Genomic DNA, 14,214 nt, shown 5'->3' with positions numbered 1-14,214 from the left:
CAGCGCAGCAGAAAGGAGCCGCGAATGGGATCAGATAATGAACTGTTACTTCAGGCTGTGAAAAACCAATAGTGATTTCACCACTTTTGACATTCTAAATTAGCCGTTCTGCAAAGATGTGTTATTATTAATTATTGCACCGACAGTCAGGTCTGTAGAGAGGAACTGTAGCTTCACCGACAGGCAGAGGTAGAAGATGTGAATTATTAGGACTGGGTGATATGGTGAAAATTTTCAAATTTTTTCTTTTAAAAAACTAAATAAAAATGTGTTTTGGAGTTGATTTTATTTGACCTTTAAACAGTTCCATTTAAATCCAGTCTAGGTATGGTTAATGTTGGGCCATTTTACATACCGGTATATATATATTTTTTTGTGTGTAATTTTGTTTAAAACCGAAAAACAAAAGAACACACAATATACAGATTAATTTAAGACAAAAAATAGTCCAGTTTCTTTGCTCCAAACAACATACATTTACTGACAAAGAGTTGAACATCAACTTCTACTAAAAACCTCCAAATATATCATTAACGATTATACATGACTTCATCTCAATCTTGAATTTTGCCATACCCTAAGAATTACCAATCCATGAATTACTGTGATCAAGCGGTTTGTTTGGTCATTTTTAGGACAGTCATTTATTTACACAACTCAAAGGCAAAACAATATTGCACAATTATCTTAGAACCTGAGCAATTTAAAATATATTGCGCTTTTTTGTTTGTGACTTTATATTGCCTTTAACAGATGATTAAATCTCTCTGATTCTTCTGGGAGTTCACACTTCACTGTCATTGGTTAAATCCACTCCTCCTGTTGGTCACTCTCACAGAGACTGACCAACAGGAGGAGTGGGCGGGGCAAAGCAGTTGGCATGTGTCCGAAAAACACAATATAATTCATTAAAAAATATATTCAAATTGGCATGTCATTGCAGGGTCAAAGGGTCTATTGACATTGCTCACAATAAAACATGTAAATATATATACTGCCAGTTCCAGCTTGGGTAGTAACTAAAAAGGTTGGCATCAAGGGTGACCGCCTCAAATTGAAGCTCTTCGATGCTAACGGCAATCACACCATTCAGTTGTTCATCAATCGTAGCGCACACGAGAGAGAATGGAATAGTGTCTAGGAAAAGTGTCTATTTCTTTGCAGCATTAATAGATAGAAAAGTTGAAATAAACAATACAACAAAAGCGCTAGTCATTTTGAGGTACTTCTCCCCCCTCACTGACCCCTAAAGGTGCATACACTGTAAACAGAGGCTACAGTTGATTACCTTGCAAAGTTGGGCCAGTCGGCGTCGAGGTCGTAGCCTCTCGCTGCCACGTCAAAGTGGATTTGGTTGAGTTCATAAAGGTGGTTGATAATGTCGGCCGTGAGGTAGGACTTGAGGAAGGGACTCCGAGCGTAATACCAGTCACTGTCGACACAAAACATGCACGTATTGGTGTGAGAACAAGCAAACAAGTCTTTCATAATTCGTTTTGTAAGGTCAAGGGCAAGAATGTACTGTATGAATGCATTAGTTATGGATAGATTGGCTAAGCATCATTATCCAGTGGTTATTGGATAACTGCTTCATGGGTGATGATATTTCAGCTGCAACACGGTATTTAAACCCAGCTGATGCAGTGAGAGGCTTCTCGTTTCAACAACCATATGGAAAGACGAATCCCGTGGTCATGGAAAATATGTCAGTGTGTTTAAGAAGGGTCAAATCATTACATCAAGCAGAGAAAACATACAGATGTGAACCCCAGTGAGAGTGTTTGAGCTGCAGAAGGCTTTGTGCAGTGGTCACTCTCTTTGTGCAGTGGTCACTCTCTCTGTGCAGTGGTCACTCTCTTTGTGCAGTGGTCACTCTCTTTGTGCTGCGGTCACTCTCTTTGTGCTGCGGTCACTCTCTTTGTGCTGCGGTCACTCTCTTTGTGTAGTGGTCACTCTCTTTGTGCAGTGGTCACTCTCTTTGTGCTGCGGTCACTCTCTTTGTGTAGTGGTCACTCTCTTTGTGCTGTGGTCACTCTCTTTGTGCAGTGGTCACTCTCTTTGTGCAGTGGTCACTCTCTTTGTGCTGCGGTCACTCTCTTTGTGTAGTGGTCACTCTCTTTGTGCAGTGGTCACTCTCTTTGTGTAGTGGTCACTCTCTTTGTGCAGTGGTCACTCTCTTTGTGTAGTGGTTACTCTCTTTGTGCAGTGGTCACTCTCTTTGTGTAGTGGTCACTCTCTTTGTGCAGTGGTCACTCTCTTTGTGCAGTGGTCACTCTCTTTGTGCAGTGGTCACTCTCTCACATCATCAATACAAGATCAATTAGTGAAAAAATAATGCAACACTGGGTGGAAATAAATCTTTTTGACATTTCAGAAGCTTATTGAAACTATGCCGCAGAGAATGTGTTCTGTAATCAAAGCTAATTCTGTGCCGACTTTGTATTCTGGACAGGCAGTGTACGAGACGTTTTATGCACAAAGTGGAAACAACAGAGATACTTTGATAATAGCGGAACAATCTGTTGTACTATTTTAAGACTATTATGCAGCCTAACCAAGGGTGTAACTTTGGCTTTGTAGCGTTAACGAGTCTGACTTTGCGGCGCACGCCTCTGTCACTGCATTGGCGTCTCCAGTTCATTCATTCACTCTTTTGCACTTTTCTTCATTGATATGAGGCCGACTATCGTCAAATGACGCTTTACACTAGTAGAACAAGAATGTGTGAGAATCAGTTTCCCCCCAGAGGCCCTGATCCACTCGTAAATCAGTTTCCAAAACCTAACCCAGCCCACTGCAAGAGAGAAAAGAGTAAAAGAAGAGGGGACAAGGTAAAAGAAGAGAGGACAAGGTAAGAGAAGAGGGGACAAGGTAAAAGAAGAGGACAAGGTAAGAGAAGAGGGGACAAGGTAAAAGAAGAGGGGACAAGGTAAAATAAGATGGGACAAGGTAAAAGAAGAGGGGACAAGGTAAAAGAAGATGGGACAAGGTAAAAGAAGATGGGACAAGGTAAAAGAAGAGAGGACAAGGTAAGAGAAGAGGGGACAAGGTAAAAGAAGAGAGGACAAGGTAAGAAGAGGGGACAAGGTAAAAGAAGAGGGGACAAGGTAAAAGAAGAGGGGACAAGGTAAAAGAAGAGGGGACAAGGTAAAAGAAGATGGGACAAGGTAAAAGAAGATGGGACAAGGTAAAAGAAGATGGGACAAGGTAAAAGAAGAGGGGACAAGGTAAAAGAAGAGGGGACAAGGTAAAAGAAGAGGGGACAAGGTAAAAGAAGATGGGACAAGGTAAAAGAAGAGGGGACAAGGTAAAAGAAGAGGGGACAAGGTAAAAGAAGAGGGGACAAGGTAAAAGAAGATGGGACATGGTAAAAGAAGAGGGGACAAGGTAAAAGAAGAGGGGACAAGGTGAAAGAAGATGGGACAAGGTAAAAGAAGATGGGACATGGTAAAAGAAGAGGGGACAAGGTAAAAGAAGAGGGGACAAGATGAAAGAAGATGGGACAAGGTAAAAGAAGAGGGGACAAGGTAAAAGAAGAGGGGACAAGGTGAGGGGACAAGGTAAAAGAAGAGGGGACAAGGTAAAAGAAGAGGGGACAAGGTAAAAAAAGAGGGGACAAGGTAAAAGAAGAGGGGACAAGGTAAAAAAAGAGGGGACAAGGTAAAAGAAGACGGGACAGTTTACAGGGGCTTTATATGTGTGTATAGCGGACTCTTGTCTTATTTACCTCGCTCGTGTTTATTTGACTGCACTGTTGCTAAGGGAGATGCGCGCTCGGTGAAAGCTCCTGCTCTGCTTCATCGGGTAATGCGTGTCGCCTTTATCAATGGCAGATAATGGACAAAAATATCCTCTGGTGACATAAATGTTCTATGTAAAGTCTATATAACGCTGTATGTGTCATTGATTAAAAAGTGCTGATATAAGAATTTAGTTCATTAATTGTATTTGAAACTGTTATAAAAGTGAAGTTGGTGTGGGGCTGTGCAATGAAACGAATTCCGAAATGTCAATATATATATATATATATATATATATATAGAAAAACATTTTAATTTGTTTTTAATAAGACAAAATTAAACTGAATCAAAAACAGGGATCAATGAACATAAAGAACAAAAATAATTGACGTATCGCTCAGCCCAAGTGTATTTGATAAAATATGAAATGCATTCATACTAGTCCTGGATTGGACCTGGTTTGAGCCAAGTTACGTCCTGATGTTGATTTAGTTTGGTAGTGTTCCAGTCCTGGTTTATTTCTGATCTAGTACAAGTTTAGCTCCAGGTTGAGTCACACTTTTGGATGTGGCGTTGGCGTGCACCCGAAATAGAACACGTAAACAAGAAACGGTACACTGCAGTCAACTTTAACCCACAATAAAATCAGGAATAGAGCCTTACACTTCCTTAAAATCAAGTGGGCGAGGGGGAGTTTGTGTATCTGAGCGTCCACAGCCTGCGTCACATGGGCTTTACCTTGTGACCCTCTGGTTGTAGAGACACTGCTGTAACGTGTCGGCCAGACGCTGATGAACCAAACAGTAACGAATGAAAGCTCTTCCTTTGCCCAGGGACGTCTTGAGCTGAGGACACAGACAAAACACACATCAAATCTATGTATTTATCTATTTAATGGCTACTATCTTCACTTTGATTACTGATATTTTACACTGATTTACTCTTGTTGAAATGTGTAATCCTTGTAACAAATGCTGCTCGATCATGGCACCAATTATAACCCCAATTATCAGTCTCACAATTGAAATCACGATCATTTCAAACGATTATTTATAGAATGTTTTAAAGTTAACCTGTAGTACATTTTGCTACTACAGTTAATCTGTTAATCTGTTTACTGTTTGCCACAGTAAACAGATTAACAAACCCTCCAGCTCAGCTGCCATTAGAACTCATTTCCACATCCAAGTGTAATGAGTTTGCATTATTCTTTAATGACAAAGTTCAGGGCATTAAAAATGCTATAAATCCCACAATGCAAAAAATTACCCTAAAACCACCAAGACACTTAGAGCTAACTCACTTTGCACCAGTAACTGACAAAACTGTCCATGAGATCATCACCAGTCTGAGTTCATCTACATGCTGCCTTGATGTGTTACCCACCAAATTTCTAAAGTCTGTGCTGAACAGTTTGTTAGCACCACTCACTCACATAGTTAACATGTCGCTTCAATCTGGAACATTCCCAATGTCTTTGAAAACTGCGGTCATAAAGCCTCTCCTAAAGAAGAGCAGTCTTGATGCCGCAGTACTGAGTCATTACCGGCCCATCTCTAATCTGCCATTTTGGGGCAAAGTCCTTGAAAAGGTTGTTTACCAACAGCTCACAGATTTCCTCTTAATAAACAACTCATTTGATGTTTTTCAGTCAGGTTTTAGACCTCATCACAGCACTGAGACTGCTCTTGTCAAGGTGACAAATGACATCCGCCTGAACACTGACACGGGCAAAGCCTCAGTCTTAATTCTGTTAGATCTGAGTGCTGCTTTTGACACTGTCGATCATGGGATCCTCTTACAGAGACTAGAGGACTGGGTGGGCATCACTGGCACTGCCCTAAACTGGTTAAGGTCCTATCTGGAAGACAGGAAGTACTTTGTTGAAATTGGTAGCTGTGTCTCAGACCACATGACCCTGACCTGTGGAGTGCCCCAAGGGTCAGTCCTGGGTCCCCTTCTGTTCAACCTCTACATGCTGCCGTTGGGTCAGTTGATACGCAGTGAAAATGTGTCCTATCACAATTATGCAGACGACACTCAGATCTATGTTTCACTATCGGCAGGTGACTATGGACCAGTAGATTCACTCTGTCACTGCATCCAACAGATCAGTGTGTGGAGGCAAAACAATTTTCTCCAGCTGAACTCAGACAAGACTGAAATAATCGTTTTTGGCCCACAGAAACAAAGAGAAAGTGTTAGCGGTCACCTCCAGAGTCTCGCTCTAAAACCTACAAACCAAATTAGAAATCTGGGGGTAATAATGGACTCAGACTTGAACTTTAATAGCCACGTCAAATCAATAACATCAGCAGCTTTTTACCATCTAAAAAACATTGCCAAAATCAAAAATATAGTGTCAAAACCAGATTTAGAGAGACTTATCCACGCGTTTGTCTCCAGTAGATTAGACTACTGTAATGGCGTGCTCACTGGTCTCTCCAAACGAGCTGTAAAACAGCTGCAGTACATCCAGAACGCTGCTGCTCGGGTCCTGACTAGAACCAGGACGTATGATCACATTAGTCCTGTTCTCAGGTCTCTGCACTGGCTCCCTGTGGCTCAGAGAATAGACTTTAAAGCAGCTCTGCTTGGGTACAAGTCTCTCCATGGCCTAGCACCAAAGTACATCTTGGATATGTTAGTGCCATATGAACCATCTCAGACTCTGAGGACCTCAGGGACCGGCCTCCTGCGGGTGCCCAGAGTCAGGACAAAACATGGGGAATCTGCGTTTCAGTTTTATGCAGCTAAAATCTGGAACAGTCTTCCTGAAGATGTGAGACAGGCTTCTACTCTGACAATGTTCAAATCTAAGCTAAAAACAGTTTTGTTTAGCTGCGCATATGACTGAAGGGATTTTTTCTTTGCACTCTTCTCTTTTGTTTGTGATTTTATTAGTTTAGAAAATCAGTTGGATTGATAATTTTTAATTTAGTTAATTTTATTGTAGTTAATTTTTATCGTTGCACCCTTCTCTTTTGTTTGTGATTTTATTAGTTTAGAAAATCAGTTGGATTGATAATTTTTAATTTAGTTAATTTTATTGTATTTCTGTAATTTCTTTGTGATTTGAATGCATTTTTCCTGCTGTGTGAAGCACTTTGAATTGCCTTGTGTATGAAATGTGCTCTACAAATAAACTTGCCTTGCCTTGCCTTGCCTACAGTTTCCTGCCACTTTTTAAAGCTAATGTTAGAAAAGTATGTGGACTCCAGGTTTTGAGGGGCAGATTGAGCGCACACACGGTATCATTCTGAACAGAAGGTGATTAATGATATTTTTAATATATTTTTTTTTGATTGAAGAGAGTATAATTTATCACAATTACACATTTTATGAATTGTCGTATATGTAACTTTAATTGTAATCTTTGGTAATAGTTTTATTAATATGATCTTACTGCTGTTAGTGCTACTTCTACTACAACTAATATTACTTCAACTACAATGCAAGGTGCAAGGGTCCGCCACCTGCTTGTTATTGTTTTGTCGAGACTCTCATCTATCTCCATGGAGACAAGCAGGTGGTGACCCCGCTCACTGTAAGAATCCATGATTTTCGAGGCATTTCTCAGCGATAAAAGCACATGTGAAAGAAAAAGACGCCACATAAATATAAATTCATACCATACTGTGGAGCATTCTGGGAAACACAAAAACATCTCCATGGAGACAAGAAGGAAAGTTACATAGTGAACCTTTAACCAATGCCACTGTGGTGCACCTAAAATATGTATGTATAGTTATTTTCTTATTTGGTCATTTGGTATTTTACAGTAATTACATATATTTTATTTTGGATAAGTTTTTATTTAGACATAGTATGTGTCATTAAGTACTTTCCTGATTTCTAGTGTAAAGTGTGACCTCTGTGTGGGAGGTGTGGCACAGTCCAGATTGGCTTTTACGGTGAAACTTCCTGTTTTCTACAAACACAAAGCATTAAGCATTTATTCAGAAGTTTATCAGACAATTCACTATTGAGATCTTGTTCTATATTTCTATAGCAATGTTAATTTTGTATTTTTTTTGCAGTTTATTGAGAGAGTACAGTTTAGTGTGCAACAGTCAACATTATAAGCAGCTAAATGTAATAAAGAATAGTCCTGTTAATTAATCCTGTCAAAGCATTAAATAATAGTAGTCTTTATTTCATATGTGATGAAGAGTGGCTGAATGGATAAGTTTGGTGCTTTTAAAAAAAAATCTGGACATGAAAGGCAGCGATTGGGTTATTCATTGCTCTTACTTTATATTATACTTTCAGATTTCACAATTACTGTTACGACACCACCGCTTAAGTTCTTACACCTATGCTCTGATGACAAGTCGTCAAAATGCACTTGCACTTCATAAGATTTGACAGATTCTTTTGAGGTCAGACAGTTTGTTTATCATATGTTATAAATATAAACGGAAGATTTGTCACATTTACAGTACATTAACATTTGACATTGAAACAGAAGGACAACAGGAAATAACTACATCCATGTCCAAGAGTTAAAGAAGTAAGAAAACTCTTGATAATTAGCTGTCGTCTTATATATGCTGTACATATGACAAACGACGCTGAAGAAACTACCGCTCCACAATGAGTTCTGTAACGATCATCAGCATAATGTAAGTGGTTTGAAAGCCTGTAAAAGCAAAACTTACAAACTCAGTAATTATGCTGTTTACACTGAAGTACATTAGCTGGCTAATTCCCCCCATAAAAATGAATGATTAAAGCACAATGCCATATGGTACAGTGGCATCATTAATTCTGTAATAATTAAGTCAAACAATGCTGATGTAAATGGTCTTTTTAATCATCGAGGCAAAACAGCGCGTCAACTTTGATAGTTCAAGTAAGAGTAGGCTGTGATTTCAGAAACAAAACACACAAACGCAAAATCTTACAAGTAATGATGCGTTTGGATTTGAAATACTTATAAATGCACCAAAACAAAACAAGGAAACTCCAAACATACGGATGAAACTAAACTTCTTGTCTTGTGAAGGTAAAAGAGAAGCAGCAGTATAAAGCTACAGGTGTAAAGTGGTAAAGGCCTAAATACAGCAGACTATTCCTAACGTGTAATCATTCATATTCAATAAGGAGGCTCACCGCAATGAAGGACTGACACAAAGCGGAGAAACAAGCTCGGAATGTAAGAACGAGTGCAAAGCTGCGAGCGAGTTAGCGACAGTGTTACGAGACTGACAGAAGGATTAGCTACAGTTTTACAAGCGTTGAGTTGTGTGTGTGTGTGTGTGCGTGCAAGCGTGCGTGCGTGTGTGCGTGTGTGTGCGTGTGCGTGTGGGAAGGAAGGATTACCTCAGGGATGGATTTAACAAAACGGATGCCATCATTAGCGCCTTTAATCTTGATCAGGCAATCGCAGAAAAAATCCCAGTAATCTTTCCTCTGACCAAGAAATGTGCTCTTCTCTTTCTGGTCAAACTTAAGAAAAACAAAAATAGATATAAATAAATTGCAAACACAAAACAGTAGAGATTAATATACATTTTCTAGATTATGTGACAATCTTGAATTATTCTCTTGGACCCACTTTGGTGTTGTCTCGTCCCACTCCCACTGTTTTGATGAGGTATTGTTTTATCCATTACCTGCAGTAAATATTCCAGTTTATAGAAAAACTTGTGCAGATTGGGGCTGTCATCAGTTATCGGCTCGCCACACTCTCTGTGCTCTTTGCTCAGCTCCGACACAGCTTCTAAAAGAGACAAATCAAATCGACACAACGAGAAAAGAATGACTAGAAATGCACTCAAAAACATGCACTAGCTGCAGTTACAATTCAAATCGACTTACTCAGAAATGGTCTATTTACTATGTCTGAATAAATAATACTAAGTGCACATAACGCCACTCTTTGATTGCTCAAAAAGTTGCATTTATGTGACAATACAACATTTAAACTGAGCTGGAGAGCGGTCGGAATTCAATGGTATCATTTGCTGTTTAACTGTAGCATTGAAGGTTTGTTTATGGGTTAATATCTCTGCAACTACTGGGTCAATGCACATGAACAACTTCTTTCACAACAGCTGCAGAAAATGGTGCCATTATTCAACACTAAAGAAGCGATTGTGCTCAGTTGAAGGGACTTTAAGGCAAAAGATTATCATAATTTATGGAATTTTTGTTTGGCTATTTCTTGCAACAAACAGTGAATCTCCCATTGAGTTACATAAGCCTCTGTCCTCCATCTAAAACATGAACACAGCCGCATAAATTCACGACACATTCAGGGCAACCACAATAATCATGTCAAGTCCTTGTCACAATCGGATCTTGTCTTTCCCTTGTGCTGCTTCCATCCAAAGCCAAACACTACAAACATGGCCGACTATAGGTGTTTCAGTGTGATGTGGTTACCTTGGAGATCCCTGATTATCCTCTGCAGCTGATTATCTCCAACAGATGATGACGACGAGGCCATTCTCAATAAAACGAAAGGACTGATAAAAGAAAACATAAACACATTTAAACATTGCACATGGAAAAGCTGAGGCTAAAGCAAAATGTCACAGCCAAGTCAGAATAAAAACAGCTCCAAAGATGTGGGTCATTTATCAGTTTAATAGTCTGCTTAAAAATGGGGACTAGTTCATCCCTGTCTGTGTTTAATTAATGTTTAATCATCGAAGTCATTACCGGGTAGTTTCCGATTTAAAATGAATCACAGTAGGACCATGGGGGCTAAGTAAAGTTAGCAAATTGTACAGTAGCATCAATATTTTGGTGTAAATGCGAAGGGAAAATGCGTGTCAGTTTTTCCAATGCACGTATATGTATTTGAGCCAATGTATACTACAACTACAGATACTATTGTAAAAGAATAATTCATAAAAACACGTTTAAAGTCAACAAATAGCGTCATAAACATCGGACCTAGCAGCAGCATCATCATACAGCAGCAGCTACATGCACCTGTACCTAACGGTGAATTTAAGGATTTTTCCCTATTATTTTAGCAACATGTTATTGCAGTCTGGCAGAAAAAAGGGTGCAAAACATGTACATTATTGAAGGAAACGATAATCAGACGAAACACGTACTTGATATGAGCGATATTCCGTGGTGTAGTAAAGCTTCACGGTGCTACAGCAGGAGCATGCTGTCTGAGGAGGCGGGACCGGGAGGTGAGGGACAGCGGCGTCAGCCAATCAACGGCTAGTTTGGTTGAGCGACAACAGTAAATAAACAAATGGAGAAACGTGTTATGTGTGAACAAGAAACAAAGTAAACATCGGCGAAATTGAAATAAGGAGCAAGCATCTATTAAATTATCCTTCCATGGGAGAAGGCCTATCTATGTAATGCTCATGTTTATTTCTGGAAGTTATTGCTTGTAATGTTTTTTTTTTTTTTTAAATTATAGACAAAGTAGCTCACCCGTTAAATTAGTTTAATACCAAAGATCAAACATAAGTGATCTTGTTTCATATTTGTTTCAAGAATACAAATATCTTGCCATTTCAATAGATTAAAAACTGTCATTCAAGTCTGTGTGTGTTTGTTTTCCATTGGGTGTGTATCTGCTCGTTTATAAGATAAGATAATATTATGTGTCTGTTGGTTTGCACCTGTATGATTGATGTGTCTGTGTTTCTAATTTCTATGTAAAATACTTGCTTGTTTTTATTTTGTATTCCCTAATTCTGGCATACTTACAGAAATGTGTATTAATATGCACTGTCCTGGAAATAAATAAATACATGCCAAAATAATTCAAATAGGCCTTGCAAAAATAGTTAAATATTGTTTAAAACGTACGCTAGAAAGAAATAAAACTGAATAAAATGATGTATCAAGGCAACATTCAAAAGAAGAAAAACAAAGATGAAAATGGTGACTGTATGAGTATGTGTAGGCTACAACTCCATACAAAGTGCAATGGACTCTCTATGAATGTAGTCATGTCACTTTTTAATTTTACAACTTTAATTGTGTCAGTTTCTAAATGTATTCTCAAAAATCACTTTCACCATCTAATTGCTTTTACTTATTTTAGATGTGGCTTGATCGTGTAATAATAATAGTGTAATAACAATAGTGTAATAATGCAACTATAGAATCTGCAAACATCTCTTTACTGCACCATTCTTCAGGCTTATGCTGTCATGTTAAATTAGACAAACTATCAGCAAGTATTCATATGCATTTGTTTCATCAAACCAACAACAAAAGAAAGATTGTTTAATAAAACGTGTCTCTATATGTTTTTTTAACATGGCATATGGTTGAAATGATGATGTGAAAATGGGTGTTGTCTCTGTTCATCTTTCAGTACAGTTCTTTATAGGAAGTTGAAGCACTTGTGATCCAGTATGACTTACAACAGTACGTCAAAAGTAAGTAGGCTATTTCATATTATTGAGTGTCTTTAAGTGTGGAGTTTAAAATATAAAGTATCTCAGGTAATAATTAGTCCTATGTAACTGTAAAATAGATGTAGATTCATTGAGAAGATACATAGCATATCACTCATAAGTATTTTTGTTCTTATAGGAGATGAATACAAGTTCTCTCTGGACGACTACGGATTTCAGTCTCTACAATGAGTCAGACTACGTTGATGAATATGAGGATGAGGGCTGCGACAATTCTGAACCCGTGAAATTCGGTCAAATCTTCAACCCCGTCTTCTTCTCCATCGTGGTCGTCCTGAGCGTCTTCGGCAACATTCTGGTCGTCGCCGTCCTCGTCAAATATGAAAACCTCAAGTCCATCACCAACGCTTTCATTCTCAACCTGGCCATCTCGGATCTCCTGTTCACCGCCGGGCTGCCATTTTGGGTCTACTACCACAAGAGCGGCGCATGGACTCTCGGCGAAACGGCGTGCAAAGCGGTCAACTTTGTCTTCTACGTGGGCTTCTACAGCAGTGGCTTTCTGCTCATCCTGATGACGATCCACCGCTACATCGCCGTAGTCAGTCCCCTGTCCGACTTTGTGTCCACTAAAGGCCTGTACTGTATTCTAGCGCCTGTCGTGGTCTGGCTGGTCAGCATTATCGCAGCCGTTCCTTATTTTATTTTCACACAGGTCAATGAAGTGGGTTTTTGTGGTTATGTTCCAAATTCTGCTGCCGTGAGCTTTTGGGGAATCTACCAACAAATTGCCCTCTTCATTTTGACATCACTGGTTTTTGTTTTATGCTACTCGCAGATCATTTGGCGGCTTTTGCGTCCGACGGGTCAAGGCAGGAAAAGCAAACCCATTAAAGTCATTTTTACCCTCATGGTTGTGTTCTTTCTGGGCTGGGCGCCGTACAACGCCGTCATTCTCTTACGGTCTCATCAGTTCAGCGACGGCGACTGTGAAGTGTTCAAAACGCTGAATTACGCCTTGAGTATTTGCAGACTTGGCGCCTTCTCTCACTGCTGCCTCAACCCGGTGTTTTATGTCTTTGTGGGAGTCAAGTTTAAGAACCATTTGATGAGGTTTGTGAAGGATTTGGGGCGAGGCAGCTCCAGGCGAAGCAGCAGCAGCGTCCGCAGCCGACAGGGCAGAGTAATGTCCGTCACGAGCGGAGAAGAGATGTCACTGTGAAAAGAGGCATGCTTCTGGAAGTGTTGAACTCGATAATAGCGTTAAACACTGCAAAGTAAATCAAGGCAATTTTGTTTTCCAGAATCAAGCTTGTCGTTGTTAATTAATTCATTGTCTTCTTTTGATTTTACACCTCTGTTGTGGCCTCAGCAATGCATTTGTCAAAAGAGTGTTACATAAAAAAGTGATTTATCTCAAGGGACTTCCTGGTAAATTAAGGGTTAAATGAATATTTGTCAGGGTTTTATGATGGATTTCATGTGGTACAACCCTGAAGACAGTGTTGGTTGAAGAGTCATGTTGTTTGTTATCCCTCTCTTATAAGACATTGGAACATGTAAATTATTAAATGGTTTAGTTTTAGTAATCGGAAATGTAAAGTTTTTTGTTTTTTGTGTGTAAAAATGACCAATGCAACGACAAACTAATGTGACAAAGACAAAAATTAAAGACAATGTGATGTAAAATGCATATAATTTTGTTGTGTTTGTGTAATTACCCAAATTAAAGTTGTTGTTGAGATTCTTACAACATTATTTCATGAAAAAGTACACGTTAAATGAACTTTTATCTTACTGTGTGAAGTACAAGTACATGGTCTTTTTCTTATCAGCCATTTTCATATTACATGATTTAAAAATCATGCATGAATTTTAAATCTGATCGAAACAAGTGCAAAGACAATAGAACCATACATACATATTGTTTAACAGGAAGAGGAAGAGGTCTTATCTGTGGCTTTTGTTAATTATACAACACTTTTAAAATCAAGCTATCAAAACATAATTTACACTCCCCAACACGCCAGTAAATGCCATCCCAGCACTGGAGGAGAGAGACAGGACATAGGCATGCAAATTTACGATCCCAGTATCATTTGTATGTTGTACCATAAATCTTTAAA

The 14,214-nt window shown here is 39.1% G+C and overlaps 2 protein-coding genes across 3 annotated transcripts in view; one reads left to right on the top strand and one right to left on the bottom strand.

Moving 5' to 3' along the window:
- The window catches only part of fyco1b (FYVE and coiled-coil domain autophagy adaptor 1b), a 29,397-nt gene extending 18,505 nt beyond the window's left edge, over positions 1–10,892 (bottom strand). The window contains exons 1-6 of one of the 2 annotated variants that reach the window (XM_072440833.1): positions 10,814–10,892; positions 10,131–10,213; positions 9,359–9,465; positions 9,066–9,191; positions 4,479–4,585; positions 1,289–1,432 (exon numbers count right to left, since the gene is read on the bottom strand). In XM_072440833.1, the coding sequence (XP_072296934.1) occupies positions 1,289–1,432; positions 4,479–4,585; positions 9,066–9,191; positions 9,359–9,465; positions 10,131–10,194 (548 nt within the window). In that variant the 5' untranslated portion in view covers positions 10,195–10,213; positions 10,814–10,892. The remainder of the gene's footprint in view (positions 1–1,288; positions 1,433–4,478; positions 4,586–9,065; positions 9,192–9,358; positions 9,466–10,130; positions 10,214–10,813) is intronic. The other variant, XM_072440834.1, reaches the window with a different exon arrangement.
- A 1,377-nt stretch (positions 10,893–12,269) lies between these two features.
- LOC140355613 (chemokine XC receptor 1-like) lies at positions 12,270–13,691 on the top strand. Its single transcript, XM_072440280.1, has one exon. It carries the CDS (start codon positions 12,270–12,272, stop codon positions 13,308–13,310), a length of 1,041 nt encoding a protein of 346 aa, XP_072296381.1. The 3' UTR covers positions 13,311–13,691.
- The last annotated feature ends 523 nt before the right edge of the window (positions 13,692–14,214 follow it).

Source organism: Eucyclogobius newberryi, unplaced genomic scaffold (genome assembly GCF_026437365.1).
Source record: "Eucyclogobius newberryi isolate DKJ021-1_F unplaced genomic scaffold, fEucNew1.0.hap1 SCAF_12, whole genome shotgun sequence".
Lineage (NCBI taxonomy): Eukaryota > Metazoa > Chordata > Actinopteri > Gobiiformes > Gobiidae > Eucyclogobius > Eucyclogobius newberryi.
This window is presented reverse-complemented; position numbering and strand designations above follow the sequence as displayed.

Coding starts and splice junctions, on each gene's coding strand:
- LOC140355613 (XM_072440280.1), top strand. CDS start 12,270: ATGAATACAAGTTCTCTCTGGACGACTACGGATTTCAGTCTCTACAAT.